The sequence below is a fragment of the Carica papaya genome, chromosome 5 (assembly GCF_054855325.1).
Source record: "Carica papaya isolate Zhongbai chromosome 5, ASM5485532v1, whole genome shotgun sequence".
Lineage (NCBI taxonomy): Eukaryota > Viridiplantae > Streptophyta > Magnoliopsida > Brassicales > Caricaceae > Carica > Carica papaya.
Genome location: NC_142313.1, coordinates 36485021 through 36508354, shown reverse-complemented (window position 1 = coordinate 36508354; position 23334 = coordinate 36485021). Strand labels below are relative to the sequence as shown.

General features: G+C 33.8%; 1 protein-coding gene across 3 annotated transcripts; it reads left to right on the top strand.

The window, feature by feature from the left end:
• The first annotated feature begins 499 nt into the window (after positions 1-499).
• LOC110814217 (WD repeat protein) lies at positions 500-23066 on the top strand. Of its 3 annotated transcripts, none has more exons than XM_088220599.1 (8): positions 500-699; positions 1070-1283; positions 2897-2959; positions 3173-3309; positions 5215-5252; positions 5387-5432; positions 19426-19490; positions 20836-20974. In XM_088220599.1, exons 1-7 carry the CDS (start codon positions 594-596, stop codon positions 19443-19445), a joined length of 624 nt encoding a protein of 207 aa, XP_088076725.1. In that variant the 5' UTR covers positions 500-593; the 3' UTR covers positions 19446-19490; positions 20836-20974. The 3 variants fall into 3 exon arrangements, with proteins under 3 accessions (XP_088076725.1, XP_088076724.1, XP_088076723.1); XM_088220597.1 differs by lacking the exon at positions 19426-19490 and adding an exon at positions 22690-23066 and having other exon boundaries at positions 501-699; positions 20836-21000; XM_088220598.1 differs by lacking the exons at positions 19426-19490; positions 20836-20974 and adding an exon at positions 22690-23066.
• The last annotated feature ends 268 nt before the right edge of the window (positions 23067-23334 follow it).

The window sequence follows — 23334 nt, the reverse complement described above, 5'->3', positions numbered from 1 at the left end:
GCATCCTCCTGACTCGACCCACAGCCAGATGGGCCGGGTATGGTAGGTCGAATGACTAGGTCTAAATTCTCTTTTCAAAAATTAAACCTAGTTGACAATAAATAAATTAAATTTAATATACAAAATTTATATTAAATATTAATATTAATAATTATTACTAATATAACTACAAATTATTGTTAAAATATTTTAGCTTACATAATATACTAGTGTATTAGTATTAACAACTAAGATAAAGATTGTCAATCATGATCATTTAAATCTTAGTTGTGAGTGAATATGGAATAATTAATAAAATATTTACTTTTTAAAACTTTTTATTAGATAAAAATTTAATAATTAAGTTTAAATGTAAATAACTATAGTAATTTAAAATAGATTCACAATATTTTTAATTATATATATATATCATGATAAATATCAATTATAAAATATACTTAAATGTTAAAAAATATGATAATATATTACAAAATAGTATTTATACTTTCAATAAAAATAAGAATAAAATTGCAGAACTTAACAGGAGCAGGAGAACTTGGCCGTTGCTGAGGAGATTGAAAACTTAAACTCTAGCTGTTCCCTCGCTTCTGAAGATGCTCTCAACAATCTGGAGTGTACCAACGTTCTGTCCCTCCTCTTCACGTCTTATCCAATTCTCTAACCATCAACTGCCTGTCCTCCGGTTTACAGTACCCGCCGGTAACTTTATCTCCCCCAACTCCTCCGTTTCAAAAGAAAACGAATATTTCTAAAACGATCAAGTTTTCTGCATTTCCAATTGAATCTAACTTTTCTCTCGGTGAACAACGGATTACATAATCAAGAAATTTGAATACAGTTTCTTGTTTAGGTTCAGCTGAACAATTTAAACTAACTGGCCTTGTTTTTCCTTTTTCTCGCACTTTCTCTGCAGCCAAACAGTGCTTTTCTTAATAGTTATTTGGATTATCTGGTGGTTTTCTTAACAGTTATTTGGTTCGTGTTATGGATTGAAGAAACAGTATGTTTCTTCGTCTTCTCATGTTTTCTAGGAAACCAAACAGTATATTGTGTTGTTGTCGTGCTGCAGGTCGTTTTGCACGAGTTTCTTGCGGCGAAATCCGGGCTGTTCATGGTGGGGGGAGAGAGTCGTCTGTATCGCCGTGGGATGAGAAGCCTTATGAAGTACTTGAAAGTGGAAAACGAGCCTACTTGGATGAACAAGATGTGGTGACTTTTCTTGATCCTCCAAGGGAGTTGATTCCCTTGGATCCGACTTCCTATAATCCTGCTGCTTATCTCTGGTGAGTCTCGTATTATTGGTCACCAAGAGCAATTTTATTTTGATCCCTCGAGATTTCCTGTCACCTAAGTGTGTGTATATGCCATTTTTACTATGAAATTCATATTTTAGTAAGACGTGGGGAAGTTAACAAAAAAGCTCCTAAGGTTTATAAAAATAACACTTCATCCTCTAAAACAAAGAGTTACTTAGTTAAGAAAAAATACACGGATTGCTTATCTGGTTCGTACTTTGCTAATATTGACTGGAACTGATTTTACTTTATTCATTGCAGCAGATATCATATCAAATCTTCAGTTTTTTGTTGATTACTAAAATTTATAATAGAAAATGATGTTTTTATCTTCATGTAGAAAGAGGACTGAAGTGTTATTATACTATATGGATTTTTTGCTAATCTTTCCTAAAATTCCTTACAGAAATGAATGTTTTCTTACAGCGCCAAAGGGTTCTTTTCCATCTTTAGTTTTTTTTTTAATCGCCAATTTACATTTATAGAAGGATGAACTATTATCGGTCATATGCAGATAACATTTCTATTATAGCTATCTTTATCTGCTGTACACATTTCTGTAACTCCGGTTGTTTTCAATCGTTTAATGCTTCATAAAAAAGTCCATAAAAAAATGTGGTAGTTCTCTGCTGATTCATTTTATTTTGGTTATGTCCTCTGAGAACCGAATTGTCAGGGATGGGCTTGCTTTGAGATCTGCAAGTTATTTATGAAGCAAAAAGAAGAAAAAGAAGAGGGTTTTGGGTTATAAATGCTCATGCAGCCCTTGAAGACATGATATGTTTACAATATGCTTATCCAGATTTAGCTGTGGTTATCAAGTCATCATTTTTTTAAAAATAGAAGTAGTGGTTAACAAGTCATCATAGATATGAAATTTTATAATTGTTGGTGAGTGTGGTGTAGCCTGGACACTATCATGGCATGAATAGTGGTTTTGGAAGAAAATAAAGACAAAGTTTGTCTCATATATTTTCTTTATTCTTTTTCTTTAAGAACAAAATAGTATTCTCGAGAGCTTAAAAGGGATTTCTTTCAAGTATATATGTTTTTTTGTCACATTGATTTTCAATAATAATGCCCAAGTAGACATAATTTTCCTTTTTTTTTTTGTCTCTGGTTGCTGGTTGTTTAGTTTGTCATTGGAAATGTTGGCGCTGGTTTTCTTTTTGCGGTTTTGATTATAGTTGTTATTGTGATACCCCAATTGAACATCAGAAAACTAAATGATTTATGAATACCATATAAGAACTCAAGTCAATCACTACCAATAATGCAATTTCTATTATTATTCAAAACATTTAAAAATATGTATTTGTATATACATGTAACAGACAATATAATAAATAATTAGATTAATATGCAGGTACATACATGATAATAAAAACTTTAATAATCATAGGGTAGACATCTTGAAGAAAAATACATGCTTTTAACATAATGGTGTGAAGACACAAACACATGTTTGCAGTAGACATGACCTTGAAGTGGAAGAGGGGCAAACAAATAAATTGAAAGGTCATTTTTATTGTATGGCATGTTGAACTAATTTAAGTTCTGTTCTGAATTTTCTGACTTCAACTTATCTCCATGATATGCAGGAAAAAACTTGAAGATATTCCAGAAGAAAGGCGTCATCGATTGCTGCAACTACTACAACCTAGGTTTTTCTTGCTAAGCTTATATGCTGTTGACCTTGAAATGGTGGATAAGCTTAACAGAAACACTTGCATTCTATGTTTTTCTCCATTAGTATCCACATTTATTTTTGATGACTCATGTAACTACTAGGCCCCAAAAAATTTTCACATTGAATAAAGTTTCTTTTATGATCTAAATGGGAAATGCTTGACATTGTCAGAATAAATGTAATGCAGGCTCATATCAAAAGCTTGGGAGATAGCGGGCTCACGATACGGGGAGCCAAAATTAGGGAGAAAAAGTGCACCAAACTTACTGCTTGGTGATGCTGGTGAAGTTTCCGTTGAGTTCTATAAATGCCGGAAAAATGGAGGTAAATGTGTTTTAGTTTTATGAGCTCAGGTATATACATGTTTTGTATGAGGGACATGAACCTTAATCTTTCTAGGAGTGTCTAGCACTTTCTTAAATATATTTTTCCAAGTACATTGTTTCTTCTTTTGAGACCAATAACTTTTCACATGGGCCTTTTCATGCTCAGAATAAGGTTTTTATCTCGCACGAGAAAATTCACTTTTCTTGTATGGGTACAATCTTGTCCTCATGTTTTTTCTCAACTCTGCTCTGCAAATGTCATAAAGAATATATATAAACAGATATCTAATCACATAAGGGCATTTCTTGAGGATTATATTTCTCCATTGATCAAATTTAACGATGTTCATCAACTTGAGCATTTCAACTTTTAATATATGTTAAAATGCAAGAACCTATCTGATAGTGAGTCTTCTGACATATCATCCTTATTATCCACTTAGAATCCATTCAAATGTCATCCCAGCCAGACAATAGATTCTGATTCATGAACCATTGGGATGTTTACATATAAGTCGTTGTTCAACCACCTTACAAAAATCCATTTCATTTTCCATTTGACAATGCTAAGATATTTTGGAAAGTCTTAGTTTCTTTAGAGAAAAATGTACTTTCATGGACAACATTCTTCAAAGGCTTAATACAGTGAGATCCTCCAAATCTGTCACTCTTTCGTTGCCTTGTCTCCAGACATCTGCTTAATGTGTTTTAAAGGAGGTGAGACTCAGTCCCGGGTTTTCCTAAATTGCAACTTAATTTAGAGGATGTGGACGAAATTGGTGAGACTTTTGGGTTTGGATTAGGCGTTGACTCTCATACTAAAAAGCTTCATTTCCTCGAGCCTCTATGGAGTAAGGGTGAGGAAGGAAGCTAACCTTCTTTGGCGAGGAGCGACTTTTGCCGGACTATGGTCTATTTGGCTAGAAAGGAGCTGGCAAATTTTCCATAACCATACTACTTCCTTGGATGAGTATGGGATAGAACTATTCTCGTGGCAACTTTGTGGGTGAAAGCATGTGGACATTTCCCTCATAATTGTATGCCCGCGCTCCACTGAAACTAGGAATCTATCATCCATAACTTGTATGATGTTACAATCATGTGATTGTTTCTATTCTTTCTTCTTGTTTTTCACTTATTTTTGAGGAGAATACACATTACCCTCCACTTTTGTATTTGTTTCTTTCTCTGTCTTAAGAATATTTTCTCGTTTATCTTAAAAAAAACTTTTAGGAGATGGTTCTTCTTTAAGGATGTCACTAATTTTCTCGGAAATGTTCCTCATTTTTTATGATAGTGGAGAAAGAACTTTCTTTTCCTATGTGGTGCAGCTGGCTCACTTGCTTGTTATCCTTGCGGTCTTTGCCAAAGCATGCAGTTCAAAGCTTCAGAGTTTTTGCATCTATGTTCTATAAATAGAATAATGACAAGAAAGTAAATGGGTTTGCTTTATGTTTTAAATTCCCTCACATATTAAGGAACACAACAGTCGGACCAATCTCGTCAAAGAACATGTCTTCACTACATCTTAGGATTATTATCACCAATGACAAGCTATATATGGTTATTCTGATAGATTCAAGTAATTATTTTTTGGACTTAAAGGGTCTGCACTTGGGCAAAATTTTGGATAGTATCCTGTGGGTTGCTTTGTTTTATGACCACTTCTTTTTTTTGTCCTAACTAGACTGTGTTTCTCATTTTCCACATCAATTTTAACAGGTTTCTTCTTTGTTTCTATTTTTCTTATCTTTAGTTAATTTCTAAGTGCTAAACTTTTCATGTTTTCCTGTTAAAATAATTAGTTCTTTCTTCATCTTGTAACTTATGTCTTTTATAATAGTGATATCATTGTATACTTACTAACTTCTGAAAGGTAAAAATTTATATTATTGATGTTTAGGTCCATTTCCTGTAGCCTGGATGGATTTTTTCAGAAAGGTTAGCTCTAGTTGCCTTTTGTAGAAGGATCTCAAACCCGTAATTGTTTTCTCTTTGTCCTATGTTTTTGTACTTCTTCTTTTCCCCCTCTGTATGATATTATAACATCTTCTAACAGGCTGTTTCATTCTCAGGCAATATTCCGTGGCAATGATGGGAATATTTATGGTCGTTTTATTGGTAAGACCAACTTTTGATGAACATATCTGCATTTTACATTAAAAGGAATGGTGTTTTAGAAAGAATATTTTCATTTTAATAAGATCTAGTATAACATTGACAAATATAGGATAGCGCAAATATGTAACTTAGATCACTTCATATATGTTTTTCAGTTCTTACAAGAATATTAACTAATGGTAACTGTGCATTTATGTAGTGGATTTGAGACCACAAAGAGCAGAATTTTGATTTTTTTTACCTTCAAAGATTTCAAATTTCAGCCATTTAGTTAAAGCTGGAAGTAGAAGTAAAACAGTTCTGAGAAAAAGATAGGGCAAATAAACAAACACAGGGGGGAAGAAAATTGGCGGTAGAAAGTGAAGGATCAACGGACATTCTTGGTGTCAGTTACGAAACTTTTTTTTGTGCTTAACCACAATAAACACCGTCAGCTAATGCATTTTTTGTTAGGTTTTTATTTTTATTGTTTGAGATCTTCAATTAACAGCTGAACTAAGTGGAATGCTTGTAGATAAATTGTTAAATGATTTGCAGAGTTATTCGTCTTTGTTTCTTTGGCGAAGAAGATGATGCAATAGCCATGATAGTGTTGAAGAAAAAATTTCCTTTTGGGAGGCTAAATTAATAACTTCTTTTGGTCTGAGAGTAACTGTCTGGAAAATTCGTTGAAGGGTTAAATGGCTAAATTTTGAGTCGTTGGTTTCTAAGGTTTTGCATCCTTTACTTAACTGAGTAAATGATAGAAGATAAAATTGTATATGTTTGGTTAACTAGAGAAAACAAGGAGATATGAAGGAATTAGTGAGGGATGAGAGGACAGAGAAAAGACGGAGATTTGTTATTATCCCTATTTGGTATAGGATATTACGTGTTGATACCTTATTCGTATGCTATATGCATCATTTGGCCCCTGCAATGATGAACTAGTCAGCAATTCAACTATTCTCAAGTACTAAACCGCATTTCATCACCTGCTAGCCACGTCTACAAATTGCTATTTATTTATACTGCCTCTTCAAGTCAAGTTCCCCTTGTTATCCACATCTACAATTGCTATTCAGTTGTACTGCCTCTTCAAATCAAGTCCCCCTTGTTACTAAGTTTCTTCTCCTTAATGGTTGGAATATTTGTGTTTCCTCTGTCTCCAAGTATTCTTCCTTACATTAGTTCATTCTACAATTGCTTTTCAGTTGTCTTGACTCTCAAGGAATCCCAAATTTTCCTTCTATCAAGTCCCCTTTGTTAGTAAGTGTCTTGTCCTCAAGGGTGAGAGTACGCGTTTTCCTCTGTCTCCAAGTGTTCTTCCTTCAGCTTCCTTCTACCCCATTATCATTCTTTGGATTGTAGTGGGATGTATTTATTTCTTTCACATTAGTATCCAGAACAAATTTTTTCCTTATAGCAAAGAAATCTCCTTCGGCGGATTTTTCTTTAATTGCAGTTTTTAATATATTTTGGTTGTTTTAAGAACCCAGTACTTAGAAGTAGGTAAGGTGTATTTCACATTTTACAACCAGCACCTCAGATCTTCTCCATGGAGCTTTGGTAATTCCAGCCAGGTAAATTGGTTGTGTGGGTATCATATATCAATCTTCCAAATTAAAGTTAATGCTATTTGTAAGGTTATGTGACTGGATAGGGTTATGAACAAGTCAATTTTAGGTTTTAATTGTTGATTTGAAGGAAATAGACTGTTTATTATATTAATTACATTAGGTATATTTTACCCTAATGCTCTTTAATTTTATAACATACTCTATTTAATATCCCTCCTCAAGTTGGGAAATAAATATTGTTTATCCTTAACTTGCCAATGATAGTTTGAAATATTAGATTACTCATACATTTAATCAACACATCTGTGAATTGAGAGCTGGTAGACATGTATGAGATACATTTTAAACTATTAATTAACTTTTCTTTGACGAATTATTTATAAATTTTAACATGTTTGATTATGTCATGTTACACCTAATTATGGACAATGCTTTTGGCCGATTTATTGTCACAATCTAGACATATAGGCTATTCCATTTAATTTTCTTATCTTCTAAAATTCTCTTTAACCAATTGTAATTCATATGTTCCATGAGCCATTGCTTGAAATTCTAATTGTACACTCAACCTTACAACTAAATTTTGCTTCTTACTCCTCTACGTGACCAGATTACCTCCGAGGAAGGTGTAATAACCTATGATAGATTTTCCACTAACCTCTGCGTAGTCTGGACCCGTATAAGCTTTTAGGAGCAATGTATATTCTTTTTTAACATGATCCTTTTCCTAGGTAACCCTTTTAGATAATGCAACACTCTGTATGTTGTTTGTAAGTGTACTTCTTTAGAGTTGTATATGAACTGACTTATAATATTTACTGCATAGGTAATGTTAGGTTTTGTGTGTAATAGATGTATCAATCTCTCAACTAATTTTGATATATTTTCTTATATAATGGTGTATCATTTTCTCCTCCTTTTGCAAACTTAGCAAAAATCTCTGTATAAATTTCATCTTCCAATTCTCCATCCAAAAAGATATTCTTGATATCAAACTGTTGTGACTGCCTATTGAAGTTTGCAGCTAGGAATAGTGAAGTGCCTACGGCATTCCTCTTTACAACAGGTACAAAGGTTTCTTAACGGTCAATTTTGTAGGTTTAGGTATATCTTTTGTTCACCAGGCTTGCGTTGTATCTTTTGGTACTTTTTTCATACTTATAGTTGATAGTAAATATTCATCTACAGCCTACCAGTCTTTTCCCTTTGGATAAATCCACAACTTCTGAAGTCTGGTTTTTTTTCAAGTACTTGCATTCCAATATTTGTAACATTTTTTCATTCATCACTAGTTAAAGTCTTAAATAATGTTTTGGGAATGGTTACTCTATTTGGACTCATAAAAACCTCTTTGTGGCTTGGAGAACAATTGTTAAAAGATACAAAGTTGGAAGTTAGATAGAGTGGATGCTTATTGCACTTGCTTGTCCCTTTTCTAATTACAATTGGTATATCAATATCAAAAGAACAATGATTCTTAGAGTTTACCTCACTTTCAGCAACCAACTTGGATCCTTGAGCCTATTTTGGATTAGAGTCAGAGTTTTTTCTTATTGAATACATCTCAGTAAATCATGGGTTCTTTTTTGGTTGAGGTTTTGGCTAATTTTGTGAGGTTTGAGGTTCAAACTTATTTTGTGGGATTTTGATCTTCTGGTGAGATGCTAGGCTGAAATAGTATAAGAAAACGTTATTACAGGTAAGGGAGGAATGTCTAAGAAATGAATCTCCCAAGTCTCTCTTATCTTCCGGTATAATCTCTCCCTGAAAGTAAGGTTGGTCAAAGAATGATTCGGTCTCAACAAAGGTCATAGCAATGGATACATGAAATTTTTTTATGAATGGATGGTAATACTTGATAGTCCTAGGGTCGAATTTCCCTCTTTGTGGTTGATGTATGTGGGTATAGTCAATACACCCTAATACACGAGAAATAAGGTTATTGGTGAGCTTGTACCTCTAGAAAAAATGTAATTAGTACTTTTATTGGGCTTCGGAGATTTAGAACTCTAGATGATAACCTGTTGATAAGATATATGGCAAGTAAGACAACTTTCCCCCTATAATGTTTAAAAACATGGTTTTAAAACAAGAAGGCACATGTGTTGGCAAGCAAGTGGTTGCTTTTTCGTTATACAACTCCGTTTTGTTGTGGAGTATAGATATAGGAAGACTCATTGATAATTCTTTTCTTTTGATAGGAAGTTGAGGTTTTACTAAAGTGAGAGATTATCAGTTCTAAAACATATAATTGTGACCCCAAATTGTGTTCTAATCATGGTATGAAATTGGAGAATGTTATGACTAAACTTAGTTTTAGATTTCAATGTGAAAAACCAAGTAAACTGAATATAGTCATCAATAAAAGAAATACACCACCGTGCCTTAGAGATATTAGAAATATAAGAGAGAACTCAAATATCACCAAAGAAAAATCACTTCCTTTATACTAGGAGGAAAGGTTACATGTCGGTGGTTTGCTAGTTCACATATATTGCAGTGTAAACTTTCATTATTGTAATTAAAAAATAAAGTGGGAAACATGAGCTTAAAGGGAGAGAAAGAAGGGTGTTCTTGTTTCTTATGGTACAATCATAGTTTTTCTAATGTGCTGGTAGAGAGAATGGTGGTGGGTACATCAAGTATACGCAAGAAATATAACTTGTCCTGTGCTTTAGCACATCCAGTCATCGTCCCTGAATTTTGGTCCCGAAATTCATAAAGAGAATGAGAAAAAATCACTTTACAATTAAGGCATGAGGTAATTTGGTCATTGATGTAGGATTTCTACATAGTTTAGGTATATAGAGAACATTCTGAAGAGTGAGGTGGAGATTAAGATTTATCGTTCTAATTCTTACTATTGTGTTTAGTAAACTATTACAATATTACAGAATATATTACAAAATATTTTCATATAATTGTAGAAAATCATGAAATGGTAGTTTAGTAATTTTGTGTGAATTTGTTGTGGACAGGTGGGGATGCCCGCTACCACAATATTTCTTTTTTCTTCATTATGTTAGGATATTTTTCGGGTGCCAGGTGCCTATATAATGGCAGCCTCCTTATTATGTAATGAAAGGAAAATCAGAGAATGAATTCTTCTTCTCTCGAAAATCTTCATCTTCCTTCCCTAAAATCTTCATGGTATCAGAGCAGCTCTGATCCAGAAGCTTCAATCCGACTGAGCCGAATGCTCAGATGGTCGCAGATGAGCGAAATTCCTCTCTACCTGAAGTACTCTGGAGTGCTTATCTACCTACACCCATCAACACCGAACTCGTGGAACAGTTTTCATCGTTCATCATCAGCCACAAACTCAACGGCAACAACTATCTGCAATGATCTTCGTCTGTGGTGCAACAATCCAAGGGAAAGGACGTGACGGATACTTGACTGGCAAAATCACATCGCCACTAGCACAAAACCAAAATGCACGAGCTTGGAAGATTGAAAATAGCATGGTCATGTCGTGGCTAGTAAACTCCATGATTTCCGAAATTGGAGAGAACTTCTTACTCTACGAGACTGCGCACGAAGTCTGGGAAGCTGCCCGAGAGTTCTACTCTAGTTGAGATAACGCGTCGGTCATCTTCGAGATTGAATTCGCCCTCCATGAACTGCGAAGAGGTGAGATGTCTGTTGGCAGCAGCTTGATGTCTTCGAAGAACACTAATGGAGCTGTTCGGAAGATGTAAAAAAGTTCAAAACGATTGTTGAACAGAAGAGGATATTCAAGTTTCTAATGGGGCTAAACAAAACTCTAGATGGCGTAAGAGGACGAGTGTTAGACACAAAGTCCTTGCTAAGTATTCGAAAAGTTTTTTCTGAGGTCTGCTGCGAGGAGAGCAGGAAAAAGGTGATGATGGGAGAAACTCAACTCGCTCAATCGAGTGAGAATGCCTTGGCACTCACCACCCGGGTTGCTCAACTGAGTGAGAATGCCTTGGCAATCACCACCCGGGTCACTGATTTTTGAGGAAAGAGAAGATGATCATGGTGTGAATTCTGCAAAAAACTAGGCCATCTTCGTGAGAAATGCTGGGAGCTTCATGGAAAACTGGCAGAGAAGAAGCCCATCATACCAGAAATTCATAACGGAAATCTAGCAATTTCGGATGATACATCAAACACTCAACTCGACAGCGCTCCCTTCAGTCCAGAACAGATGAAGGCCCTCCTAAAGATGTTTTCACAAAAGGGTCTTCTCAGTAATGCTTCAATTACATAAAAAGGTAATTCCTACATGGTTTATCTGCCTATTCCACAAAAAGGCAAATGTAGATTGTGGATTCAGGGAAATCTGATCATATGACAGGAGATCGTTCACTGCTTCACCGATACAATGAGTGTAAGGAGCTATTTTCTATAAAAATTGCTGATGGAACAAGTTCTAGGGTGGTAGGAATTGGCTCAACTGATATATCACCATGTTTGACACTACATTCACTTCTCTATGTACCCAATTTAGATTGCAATCTGTTATCTGTGAGCAAATTATCTAGGGACCTAAACTGTATTGTTAAATTTGACACTAATCTTTGTGTATTTCAGGACTTGGACTCGGAAAATACGATTGACAGTGCTAGATTAGAGTTAGGATTATACCTTCTATCAGTTGAAACACCTCCTTGAAATGGACAAACTTCAAATGCAGTATATGCTAATTTAGTTTCTGTAGGATGTTCAAATGATGACCACTCTATCATGTTATGACATTACCGATTAGGACACTCAAACTTTTTGTATTTGAAACAACTATTTTCTGCTTTGTTCAGAAATAAAAGTTGACTTTTATTTCAGTCTGAAGTATGTTAATTTTCTAAATATATTCGAAATTCCTTTCCAAGTTTAGCCTATAAACCCTCAAAAACTTTTGCATTAATCTAGTGATGTATGGGGACCATCACGGGTAAATAACATTACTAGTACAAAATAGTTTGTATCCTTCATTGATGATCACATTAGAATTACTTGGGTCTTCCTTATGAATGAAGAATCTGAAGTGGGTCAAATATTTTAAAAATTCAACACTACGATTCAAAACCAATTTCACACCACAATACAAGTGTTGAATTCAAATAATGCATGCGGATATTTTGAATCCACCATATGAAAATACTTTACTAATTAAGGCATTATCCACCAAAGTTCATGTGTTTACACCTCACAGCAAAATGGTATAGCCGAAAAAAAAATAGATATATCCTTGAAATTGCTCGATCACTTATGTTTACTACACATGTTCCCAAATATCTTTGGGGAGAGGTTATCCTCATCGTCACCTATTTGATCAACAGGATGCCTTCCTATATACTCAAACTTAAAATACCCTACGAAACTCTCCTTCAAGCTTTCCCTAAATCTCACATTCTAAACACAGTCCCGTTTAAAGTCTTTGACTGCTCTGCTTATGTTCACATCCATGCTCATCTCAGGGGAAAACTAGACCCAGGGGTATTTAAATGTGTATTTATTGGATACTCATCAAATCAGAAAGCATACAAATGTTTTTTCCCAAGTACTTGTCGGTTTTACAATACTATGGATGTAACATTCTTTGAAAACCAATCCTTTTATTCTACTCTTGATATTCAATGGGAGAATTTCACTCAGAAATATCAATTGTGAGATGTGAACACACCTCATTTATATATCTCTTTGACAAATACACTATCTCCAACAACTGAATCAGTTCCTGAAACTATAAAAGAGTCAATTGAACCTACTGTCCCTGAAACTACAAAAGAGTCTGAACTTGTCACAAAAACTGATAGCACATTACTTGCAAAAAGTGAGTTACGTGTATACACTAAAAGGAATAAGACTCAAGATGGTAAAGTATCTGAACCAACTACGCATTATCATGAATCAACTCCTGTACCAGAGACTCAGAATACAACAGGTAATGAAATCTCTAACTCATCGACTGATATTGATACTGAGTTATCTATTGCCTTATGAAAAGATGTTCGTTCTTGCACCATGCATCCATACATGATTATATCTCATATAGTAAACTGTCTTCAACATATCATGCATTTGTGAGTAAACTAGACCGCAACACCATGGAACCAAAAACAGTTCATGAAGCATTCAAGTTTCTAGAATGGAAAGTTGCAATCCAAGAGGAAATCAAAGCACTTTAGAAGAATGAGACATGAGAGTTAACTGAACTGCATTCAGGAAAAATCCCAGTAGGATGCAAATGGATTTTCACTACAAAGTATAATGCAGATGGAAGTGTGAATCGGCACAAAGCACTTCTTGTTGGTAAAAGTTTTACTCAGTCATATGAGATTGATTATCAGGAGACATTTGCCCCAGTTGCCAAGTACAACACTATCCGGGTACTATTCTCATTAGTCTCAAATCTTGATTGGCTTTTTTATCAACTTGATGTAAAGAATGCTTTTCTCAATGGCGATCTAGAAGAAGAGGTGTATATGGAAGTTCTACTAGGACTTGAAATGAACCCGCAAAAGATGTGTAAACTAAAAAAGACACTTTATGGTCTCAAGCAGTTCCCGAGGGCATGGTTTGATAGATTCACCAAGACAGTGAAACATATGGGATATGAACAGTGCCAGTCTGATCACACATTGTTTGTCAAACAAGTGTCATAGGCAAGAGAGTTGTTCTAATTGTGTATGTTGATAATATTATCTTGACTGGTGATCATGTTGAAGAAATTCAGAGACTCAAAAGCTTTCTAGCCAAAGAGTTCGAAATCAAAGACTTTGGGATACTCAAGTATTTTTTTGAAATGGAAATAGCTCGTTTTAAGAAAGGAATCTCTGTATCACAACAGAAATATGTCCTGAATCTCCTGAAAGAGACAGGTATGCTTGGTTGTAAACCCGTAGAAACACCTATGGAATCAAATGCTAAGCTAGGTCTCAAAACTGATAGTAAACCTGTTGATAAAGAAAAGTATCAGACTTGTAGGCAAGCTTATCTACTTAGCTTACACAAGACGTGACATCAATTTTGCAGTGAGTACTGTGAGTCAATTCATGTCTCAACCTACTAAAGAACACATGAGTGCGGTATATCGGATTCTGAGATACCTAAAAATGACACAAGGATAGGAATTATTCTTTCAAAAAATAATGAATAGAGACATTGAAATTTTTACTGATGCAGACTAGGCAAGATCAGTAACTGATAGGAGATCCACATCTGGTTATTTTACATATGTGTGGGGCAATCTAGTCACTTGGTATAGCAAAAAACAATCTGTTGTATCAAGAAACAGTACTGAAGCTGAATTATGATCACTTGCTCATGGGATATGTGAAGGAGTGTAACTGAAAAAGATACAACTTAAACTAAGATTCTCTGTTCTTACCCTTATGAAACTCTGGTGTGATTATCAATCAACCATTAGCATGACAAAAAATCATGTATACCATGATAGAACCGAGTATGTTGATAATGATCGACACTTCATCAAAAAAAAAAATTGAAGACCAGGCCATAACATTATTATATGTTCCAACTAGTCAACAAACTGCAGACATACTCACAAAGGCACTACCAAAAGGGGCGTTTAATAATATTGTATATAATATAGGATTACTCAATATCTATATAACTTAGATTGAGGGGGAATGTAGAAAATCATGAAATGGTACTTTAGTAATTTTGTGTGAATTTGTTGTGGACAGGTGAGGATGCCCGCTACCGTAATATTCATTTTTTCTTCATTCTGTTAGGATAATTTTCGGGTGCCAGGTGCCTATATAATGACACCCTCCTTATTTTGTAATGAAAGAAAAATCAGAAAAGAAATTCTTCTCCTCTCGAAAATCTTCATCTTCCTTCCCTAAAATCTTCAATAATTATTAGTTGATTTCCTATATATATTAGCATTAATTGGGTGATTTATGTTACCATATATAGATCACTCTTTTATGTATATATATCTCTAACCCAATGAGATAAAATGATAAGAAATATTCAATATTTTCTTAACTCTTTACATGATATCAAAATAAGGGTTAGAGTTTAAGAGATCAGATTATATTAGACCAAAAGACGGGTTGAACAACCCATTCCCCGCGCCAGCGACAGTCGTCAGAACTGACTTCAGACTATTCAGTGTGCGGTCGACGCAGTGCTGAAGTGGATGAATGTTGGATCGCATCTGGAACGACAGGAAAGAGGAAACCATTTGCGAAAACCTTCATGCACGTTTGAAACGACAACCGCACGAAGATAGAAGCTGGAGAGAAGCTTGTTTAGTCGATTCTGAGTGTAAAACTAGAAGGCTGGAGAAAAGAAAGCTGAGGTGGAGGTGCGGAGGCAGATCGCGCGACGACAAACGATTTTGCGAGATTTAATGTGATTTGGCACGATTTTTGCGAGATCCATTCTGGATTTGGGTGCAGATCTGGTTTCTGTAGTGATTTCCGGCAAAAAAGGAAGTTTTTTGGTGTTTACTGGTGGCGACACGTGGGTTTTCGGTGGTGGTGCATGAGAGTGCGTAGGGTGCTCCAATTTTTTTGGTTGCTGGTGTTTTGGGTATTTCAGGTGGTTTTTATCTAACAGCTTAATTCTTGAATTGAAATGAGTGATAATATTATCTGCTATTATTGCCATAAGTAAGGACATATAAAGCGGTATTGTAAGAAATTATAAAATTAGATAACACAGACTGCTAAAATTATTGCTGCTACTAGTAGTTCATCTTCTGGAAAAACTATTTTGATTTTAGCTTACGAGTATGTTAAATTATCTTAATATCAGGAATCTTTAAGAGAATTCTCTGCTTTTGCTGAATTAGAGAAAAAATATCTTATCTCATCCTCAAATATATGGGTGATTAATTCTGGTTCTACAGATCATATGATAGGTAATCTTAATATCTTTTTTTAATTTTCGACCACACAAAATATTTTTTCCTATCATTGTAGATTTCCAAGACTACAAAACTAATTTCATATACTATCATGTCATTTGTATTGAGTTTACCTAAACTTGCTTTCAATCTGATTTATGCGAGTAAGCTTATTAAAGATCTAAATTGTTATATTACGTTCTTTTCTAATCATTGTGTTCTTGATTTTATAACGAAGTAGATTATTGGTAAATGGCATATATTATATGGTTCTTATATTCTTGATACTTAGGTTCTCGATTGGGACATTCTTCTCTCCTTGTGTTGAAGAAGTTATGTTCTCAGTTTCATGATGTACAGTAATTGAATTGTGAGTCATGTTGATTTGCAAAATATTACTGTAGTCTATCAGGTCCAAGAGTTAATAGATGAGTTGAGTTTACTTTTGAGTTAGTTCATTATGATGTTTGGGGCTCATGTCCTGTATCGTCCAAAACAGGGTTTAAGTATTTTATTACCTTTGTGGATGATTTTTCTCGAATGATTTAAATATATTTTATGAAAAATTGTTATGAAATATTTTCTTATTTTTGTGCTTTTTATACTGAAGTTAAGACTCAATTTAATGTTTCTATGCATGTATTTAGAAGTGATAATACGAAGGAATATATGTCAGACTCATTTCAGAACTATATGACTCAATACGGGATTCTTCATCAATTCTTGTGTGTTGATACACTCTCATAAAATGGAGTTGCTGAGATAAAAAACATGTATTTACTTGAGACAGTTCGAGCTTTTTTATTCCAAACGCAAGTCTCTAAGCAATTCTGGCTTGATACTGTTTCTACAGCGTTTTTCTTGATTAATTGTCTGCTATCTACAGCATTCAATGAAGATGCTCCTTACAGTCTTCTTTTTTCAAATAAGTTTTCGTTTCTGGTTCAACGTAGGATATTCGGTAGTACCTGTTACGTTCGAGATGTGCGATTTAATGTGACAAAATTAGATCCGAAGGTCTTGAAGTGTGTATTTTTTGGATATTTTCGCCTTTAAAAAGGATACTAATGCTACTCTTCAAATCTCAATAAATATTTAGTATCAACTGATGTCCTTTTTTTAATAATACATCGTTTTTCTTCTCTTTCTCCAATTCTACAAGTTAGGGGGTAGACGATGAGTGACTCATTTATAAGTTCACACCAAATGCTTCTATTGAGCAAATAGATAATAGTATTTTTCTAGATGATGTGCCTCAAACTCTACTTGAGCAAGCTGATGATAGTGTTGGTGTGCCTCCAACTCAAATATCACAACCAATTGTTCATGTATTTTCTAGAATACCACAGACTAATGATACATCTCTTGCTTCAGCTCCTTCGTCATCTGATTCTGCTTTACAGGACCTTGATCTTCTCATTGGTTTTCATAAAAGTAAGTGCACCATTCCTAACCCAAGTTATCCCATTGCTAATTTTATTTCATATAATTATTTGTCTCCTTAGTATAGCTCTTCCATTGTTTTTATAACTTTAATTTCCATACCCAAGACAATTAAGGAAGTTTTGAGTCATCTTGCTTGGCATAGTGCAATGCTTGAGAAGATAAATGTTCTCGATGAAAATCATATTTATAATTTGGTAGATTTACCCAAAGAAAAAAGGGTTGTGGTGTGCAAATGGGTATTTTCAGTCAAAGGAAACCCAGATGGCTCTGTGGCAAGACTTAAAACCAGACTTGTAGCAAAAAGTTACACTCAAACTTATGGGGTGGATTATTCTGATATCTTCTCTCTGGTGACCAAACTTACATCGATCCGTTTATTCATCTCTATTGCAGCATCTTGAAATTGGCTATTACACCAGTTGGATATAAAAAATGCATTCATTTATGGCGACCTCCTAGAATAAGTTTATATGGAGCAGTCACCTGATTTGTTGCTCAAGGGGAGTACGGGAAAGTTTGTTATTTGAAAAAATCTTTATACAATTTGAAGCAGATTCCCTGTGTGTGGTTTGACAAATTTAATGAAGTTGATTTGGAATTTGGGTTGAAGAAGAGAAAGTGTGATTACTTGGTCTTTTATAGACAGTCAGCAACTGGTCTTATACTTTTTGTTATTTATGTTGATGATATTGTCATTACAGGAGATGGTTGTGTAGAAATATTCTCTCTCAAATCATTCTTACATACCAAGTTTCACAATAAAGACTTGGATCAGTTAAAATACTTATTGGCAGTAAAAGTAATAAGAAGTAAAAAGAAGATTTTCTTGTCTCAGAAGAAGTATGTACTTAATCTATTAGTAGACACCAGAAAGTTAGGAACTAACCCATGCAACACACCAATGGTACCAAATGTACATTTTACTAAAGATGATGGTGAACTCTTTAATGATCCGAAAAGATACAAATAATTAGTTAGGAGACTAAATTACCTCACAGTGACTTATTTAGATATTGTGTATCTTGTCAGTGTTGTTGGTCAGTTTATATCTGCATTTACAATCAAACATTGGAAGAATTTAAAACAAATTTTGTGCTACTTTAAAGGTGTTGGAGGACTTGACATATTGTTTAGCAATCACAGACACATTCACATTGAATGCTTTGCAAATGTTGATTGGGCTGAATCTGAAATTAATAGAAGGTCCATTACAGGGTATTGTGTTTTTGTTGGTTGAAACCTGGTATCATGAAGAAGTAAGAAGCAAACTGTTGTGTTCCAGTACAGTGCAGAGTCTGAATACAGAGTTATGGCCCAATCCACTTGTAAATTCTTATGAATACAACATCTCTTAGCTAAAGTGGGTTTGAATCTCATATTACCTACAAAACTCTGGTATGATAATCAAACTACTTTCATATTGTCTCAAATTCGGTGTACCATAAAAAAATCAAACATATCGAGATTGATTGTTACTTCATCCGTGAGAAGATTCAAGAAAACTTGATTTTTACCGGTTATGTAAAAACAGAGGAACAATTAGATGATATATTCAAAAAGGCTTTAAATGAAACCCGAATTGAATATCTTTGTAACAAACTGACATGATTAATACCTATGCTTCAGCTTGAAGGAAAGTGTTACAATATTACAGAATGTATTATGGAATAATCTCATGTAATTATTAGTTGATTTTCTATATATATTAGTATTACTAGAGTGATTTATATTAGCATATATAAATTCTTCTTCTATATATATATATCCCTAATATATTGGAATAAAATAACAAGAAATATTCAATATTTTCCTAACTCTTTACATAAATCATCAATAATAACCTATTACCGGGACATGAAACATATTTGTTAAACAGTTTAGAACAGTTTATTACGTGGTTAATAGCTTTGGAATCCCTAATTCATGATAATGCAAAATATTTATTTGAGATATTTAAATCATGAGAAATGGAAAACAATACTTGAATATGCTATGAGACCTGTACCTTTAAGTTTTTCAAGTTATTCAAGTCTGGTCAGCAGTAACTCAATTTTTGCATTGAAATTGTAGATCTTTATATTATTCTGCTCTTGGCTTATATGCACTTATCCCTGATTCTTCTTGTATCCTCAATTCTTGTTAGAGGTGGTCGGCTTTCCATGAAGCTTCCAAATACTTTGTTTGGTGTACCTTGGTTTCTTATAGAAGGTATATCAGAGATTTTCCCTTCTCTCTCCGCGGGTAGTTGAGGTCTTAATATGACTTTGGTTCCTTTCCCAGTTATCATGGTTTGGAACTTTTAATTGCCATTACAAAGCCATTAGTTGTGTGAGATTCAATCATAACTCCTCTTCGACTTTCTTCTGCACTAGTTAAAGATATCACCTTATTCAGGGATGATATCTTTTCCTTCTCAGGGTCTCAACTCTTACCTAATTATATTTCTCATTAAGTCCTGCCATAAATTGGTGTTCCCTATTATTCTCAACAACTCTTTTTAAGGTTGCCATGTCTTTGCTGCTCTTCTTGGTGATACGATGATTTTGATTAAGTTTTTGTCATAAACCTTTTAGAAGGTTGGAATATTCTATAACTATTTTGTTGTCTTTTATTTGTCCAACTTTTGATGGTTAGATCATACATCTAAACTGTATCTTTTTCCTTAAAATAGGTTTCTCATAGTAAATTCCAAATTTCCTTTGTCGTAGGCAGACACATAATTATTTTCCTAATCTGTGTTGTCATAGAGTTCAAAAGCCAGGTTATAATCGGGTATCTTTCAGCTTTCGTCCAGTGCAAAAGAGATGACTTAATTTTCCTCTATCCTTGAGAGTGGTTTGAATTAGTTGTGATCAACTTGAGTAATCTTAGCTGTTAAAGTGCTAGGCAACCTGCTCCAGACAGGTTAAGAAAAGGCAATAAAGTCCAAATATAGTTTTCTTTTAGTAACTATGCCTGATTGTTTTTCGGGAGTTTAGGTTAAGAAAAGGAAATTGAATTTCATAATGGATTTTAGGAAATCAGAGAGAGCAGAAGAGAACTTAGAGAAGAATTGAGAAGAAAGAGTAGAGAGAAAGAAGGATTTCTGATTAGGGTTTGATCTTTGATTCTGTGTATACGCATATTGATTATCCATCAATTTTCCTTATTTCCACTCAGCACTACCATAAGTTCAGTAAATTCTAACAAGAAAGCTAACTGAAAACAGAATTCAAGGTAAGAGAACAAGTAACTTCAAGAGAAATGATTTAGAACATCCCTGAAAATGGTCAATGTCCCTGTTTTGTCTTTGTCATTTCTGGTGTGGTCCTATACTCCTTTGGGTTTTTACTTTCCAGTTCCATGTGTGTCATCTCTTCTGATCTCCTGATACTTCTATTCTTTTAGAACTGTGTTAGTATGACTAGTATAGTCGAAGAATATACGTTGTAATATTTTTGCCTTTACTGCTTTTGATTGCCTTTTTTCTGTTGTCTTAACCTCTAAGATCAATTTTCTCAAATAGTATCATGTTTAAATTGTGCAACGGAATAACTTAAATACTATTACTTAGGTGGATCAGTTGTGGCGGCATTTGCAAATTCCTTTAGTCCTTTATATTTTGTGGTTAGACAAGTTAAGGAAGTCATGTCAACAGAAGATCCATGTGATTTAGCATATGAATTTGGAGATGGGCTCCTGGATATTGAAGAATACCCACAAGGCTTCCCAAGACCAGGTGAAATTGATTTATTACATTTTTTATGATATCAAGTTAGGTACTAAATCCAGTACCTAACATTTAATTTACCATATTTTGCTATATAGAATTGTTTGCTTACCATGTGTTATGTCCAACAACAAAGAAAAAATGTTTGCTGGTCTGGTGTACCAGTTAGGGTCTGATGACCCAGCAAGAAAAGTTTTCGTTAATTCTCTTTCAGCTTTCACATTAAGTTCGTATGTATTTTAATCTTCAAGTTTGGCTAGGCTATGTAAATAAGCAAGAGCAATAGAGTTTTAGGTTATCTAAATAAACTTACTGATAAATTCATGAAAAAATCATAGTTTCCAGATCCTAGAATTCAGGAAAGCACTTGCTGATGCATTCACCATTTATATGTGCTCTCTTACATTCAATAAAATCATCCAAACAAGTAGCCTTCATCCCATAAATCAAAATTTTGGGTCTCCCGTTTTTGTCTGGTACCCCGAATGTGACTGATTTTTCTTTTTCCTTTTAGAATGGTCTGAATCAATTGTTACCAATTCGAGTCTTTTTTTTTCGTTGAAACGATGGGCGGCCTGTATCAGTTGGAATCCGCCATTAGTTTCCTATGTAAGAATTTGTGTCAGTAATTTGAAACCTAATCTTTGACATAATTTAGATTTTAGGACAACTAAAACCAATTAAATAAACCAAAAAATAAAGATTTTACTGGCTGGACAGCGGATCTGGCGTAGCTGGCAAGTGGCGGCTGTAATCAAACTTCGGCTGGACAAAGACAATTGTGTGACAGAGCGTGACTATTTTAGTTTTCACCTCCTAGCTAAATAACTTAAGATATTTTAGTTCGAGTTTTGTTTCAAATTCCAATTTCATTGAACAATATATGGAATAGACATCGAAATAAAAATAGCATAATAATTCTAAGTAAATTTTATATTCACTTTAAGTTATGTATTTAGATAGAGAGGACTTTAAATCCGTAGTTATAGAATTAAATATATTAGTGAAGTTATTCCATAATGCATTAAATATATTATTATTAACTTTTAAGTGGAAGGGAATTAAAAGGTTTGAACTAAACTACCACTCCCGTTGTGGTCTAGTTTATGACTTAGTTCCTTCTTCGTCTCTTCCAAATTGAAGTTAAAGGGGAAAAAAATCTGCTTTATCTAGAAGATCTCTTCAGCTCTTTCTTTTCACCCCTTCTTTAATGATGATATGTCTAGTAAGTTAAATGAAAGAAAAAGATACTATTTCTGGAAATGCGTGATTGGTTAATTACTTCTCAAATTTAGTGGAAATAAATCATAATCCTCTTCGATGTTAAATCAAATCGATATAAGGGGAAGAATTTTTCATTTTCTTGAAGGAAGTTACTTTTTTCTCTTGACAATTTAATATCTTAATCAATTAACTTCATATCTACCTGTATAGTTACCTTATCATAAGTATCAGTTTTCTCAATTTTTAACTTCGAACTTTCTCTTATTTTCTCCGTCTCGAAGGTTTTCGACTTGCTTTTATTTCTCTCACAAACTTCATCAATCTCCTTATTAAATCATTTGTTTTTATCATATTTTAGCTCAAATTCATTACAAAATCTTATTCTTTGAACATTTTTTAGAATGTGGCAGTTGTAATGTTGAGTGCATTTTATGTTTGCTAATAGATTCATTTGTTTGTGGCTAAATGTCTCAGTGAGGCATCCGTATCCTTTCAACGATCAGGTTGTAGTATACATTCGTCATATTGGGCCTGGAGTTTCAATAGGACAAGTATGGCAAGAAGGGAAGCAATTACAACAAGTGCCTCACAAGTTGTGTGGTGAAATTTTAATGGTGAAAGATTGTTCGTGACTCTTCTAAATAGGATAAATCTACACTTATGTATATCAAATCATATTTTTAGCTTTTAATTTATTTAAACTAGATTATGAAAGTAACTAATTGTCCATTCATTCAGTGATACTCTCTCTTATATTCATTTTACTTCATCTCTTATTATTGATTGTATTACACTCTTGTATAAGTCATTATTAAGAGGTAATTGGAATTTTGAAAAACATAATTCATTCACCCTCTCGAGTTACCTTAGTACTTGAGCCAATATCTATCATGTGGGCATATGTTTTTAGAGAAGAAAATAGTCCAACTTGTGAAATAGTTAAATATGTCATGACTAATATATTGAACCGTTGTATTATTTAATTTTTATAAAAGTTGATATATTTTTTTTTTTGAAGTTGTAATTAAATTTCTAATTTATAAAAAATTATATCATCTTTAAAAATTATATTGTAATAGACTGTATGGTCAAAATGAGTTTTTAATTATTATTTTTGTG

Excerpts from the sequence above, each read along its gene's own strand:
- LOC110814217 (XM_088220597.1), top strand. The coding sequence starts at position 594 with ATGCTCTCAACAATCTGGAGTGTACCAACGTTCTGTCCCTCCTCTTCA. Across the intron at positions 700-1,069 it reads CCGGTTTACAGTACCCGCCG|GTCGTTTTGCACGAGTTTCT; the intron begins GTAACTTTATCT and ends GTCGTGCTGCAG. Across the intron at positions 3,310-5,214 it reads TAAATGCCGGAAAAATGGAG|GTCCATTTCCTGTAGCCTGG; the intron begins GTAAATGTGTTT and ends ATTGATGTTTAG.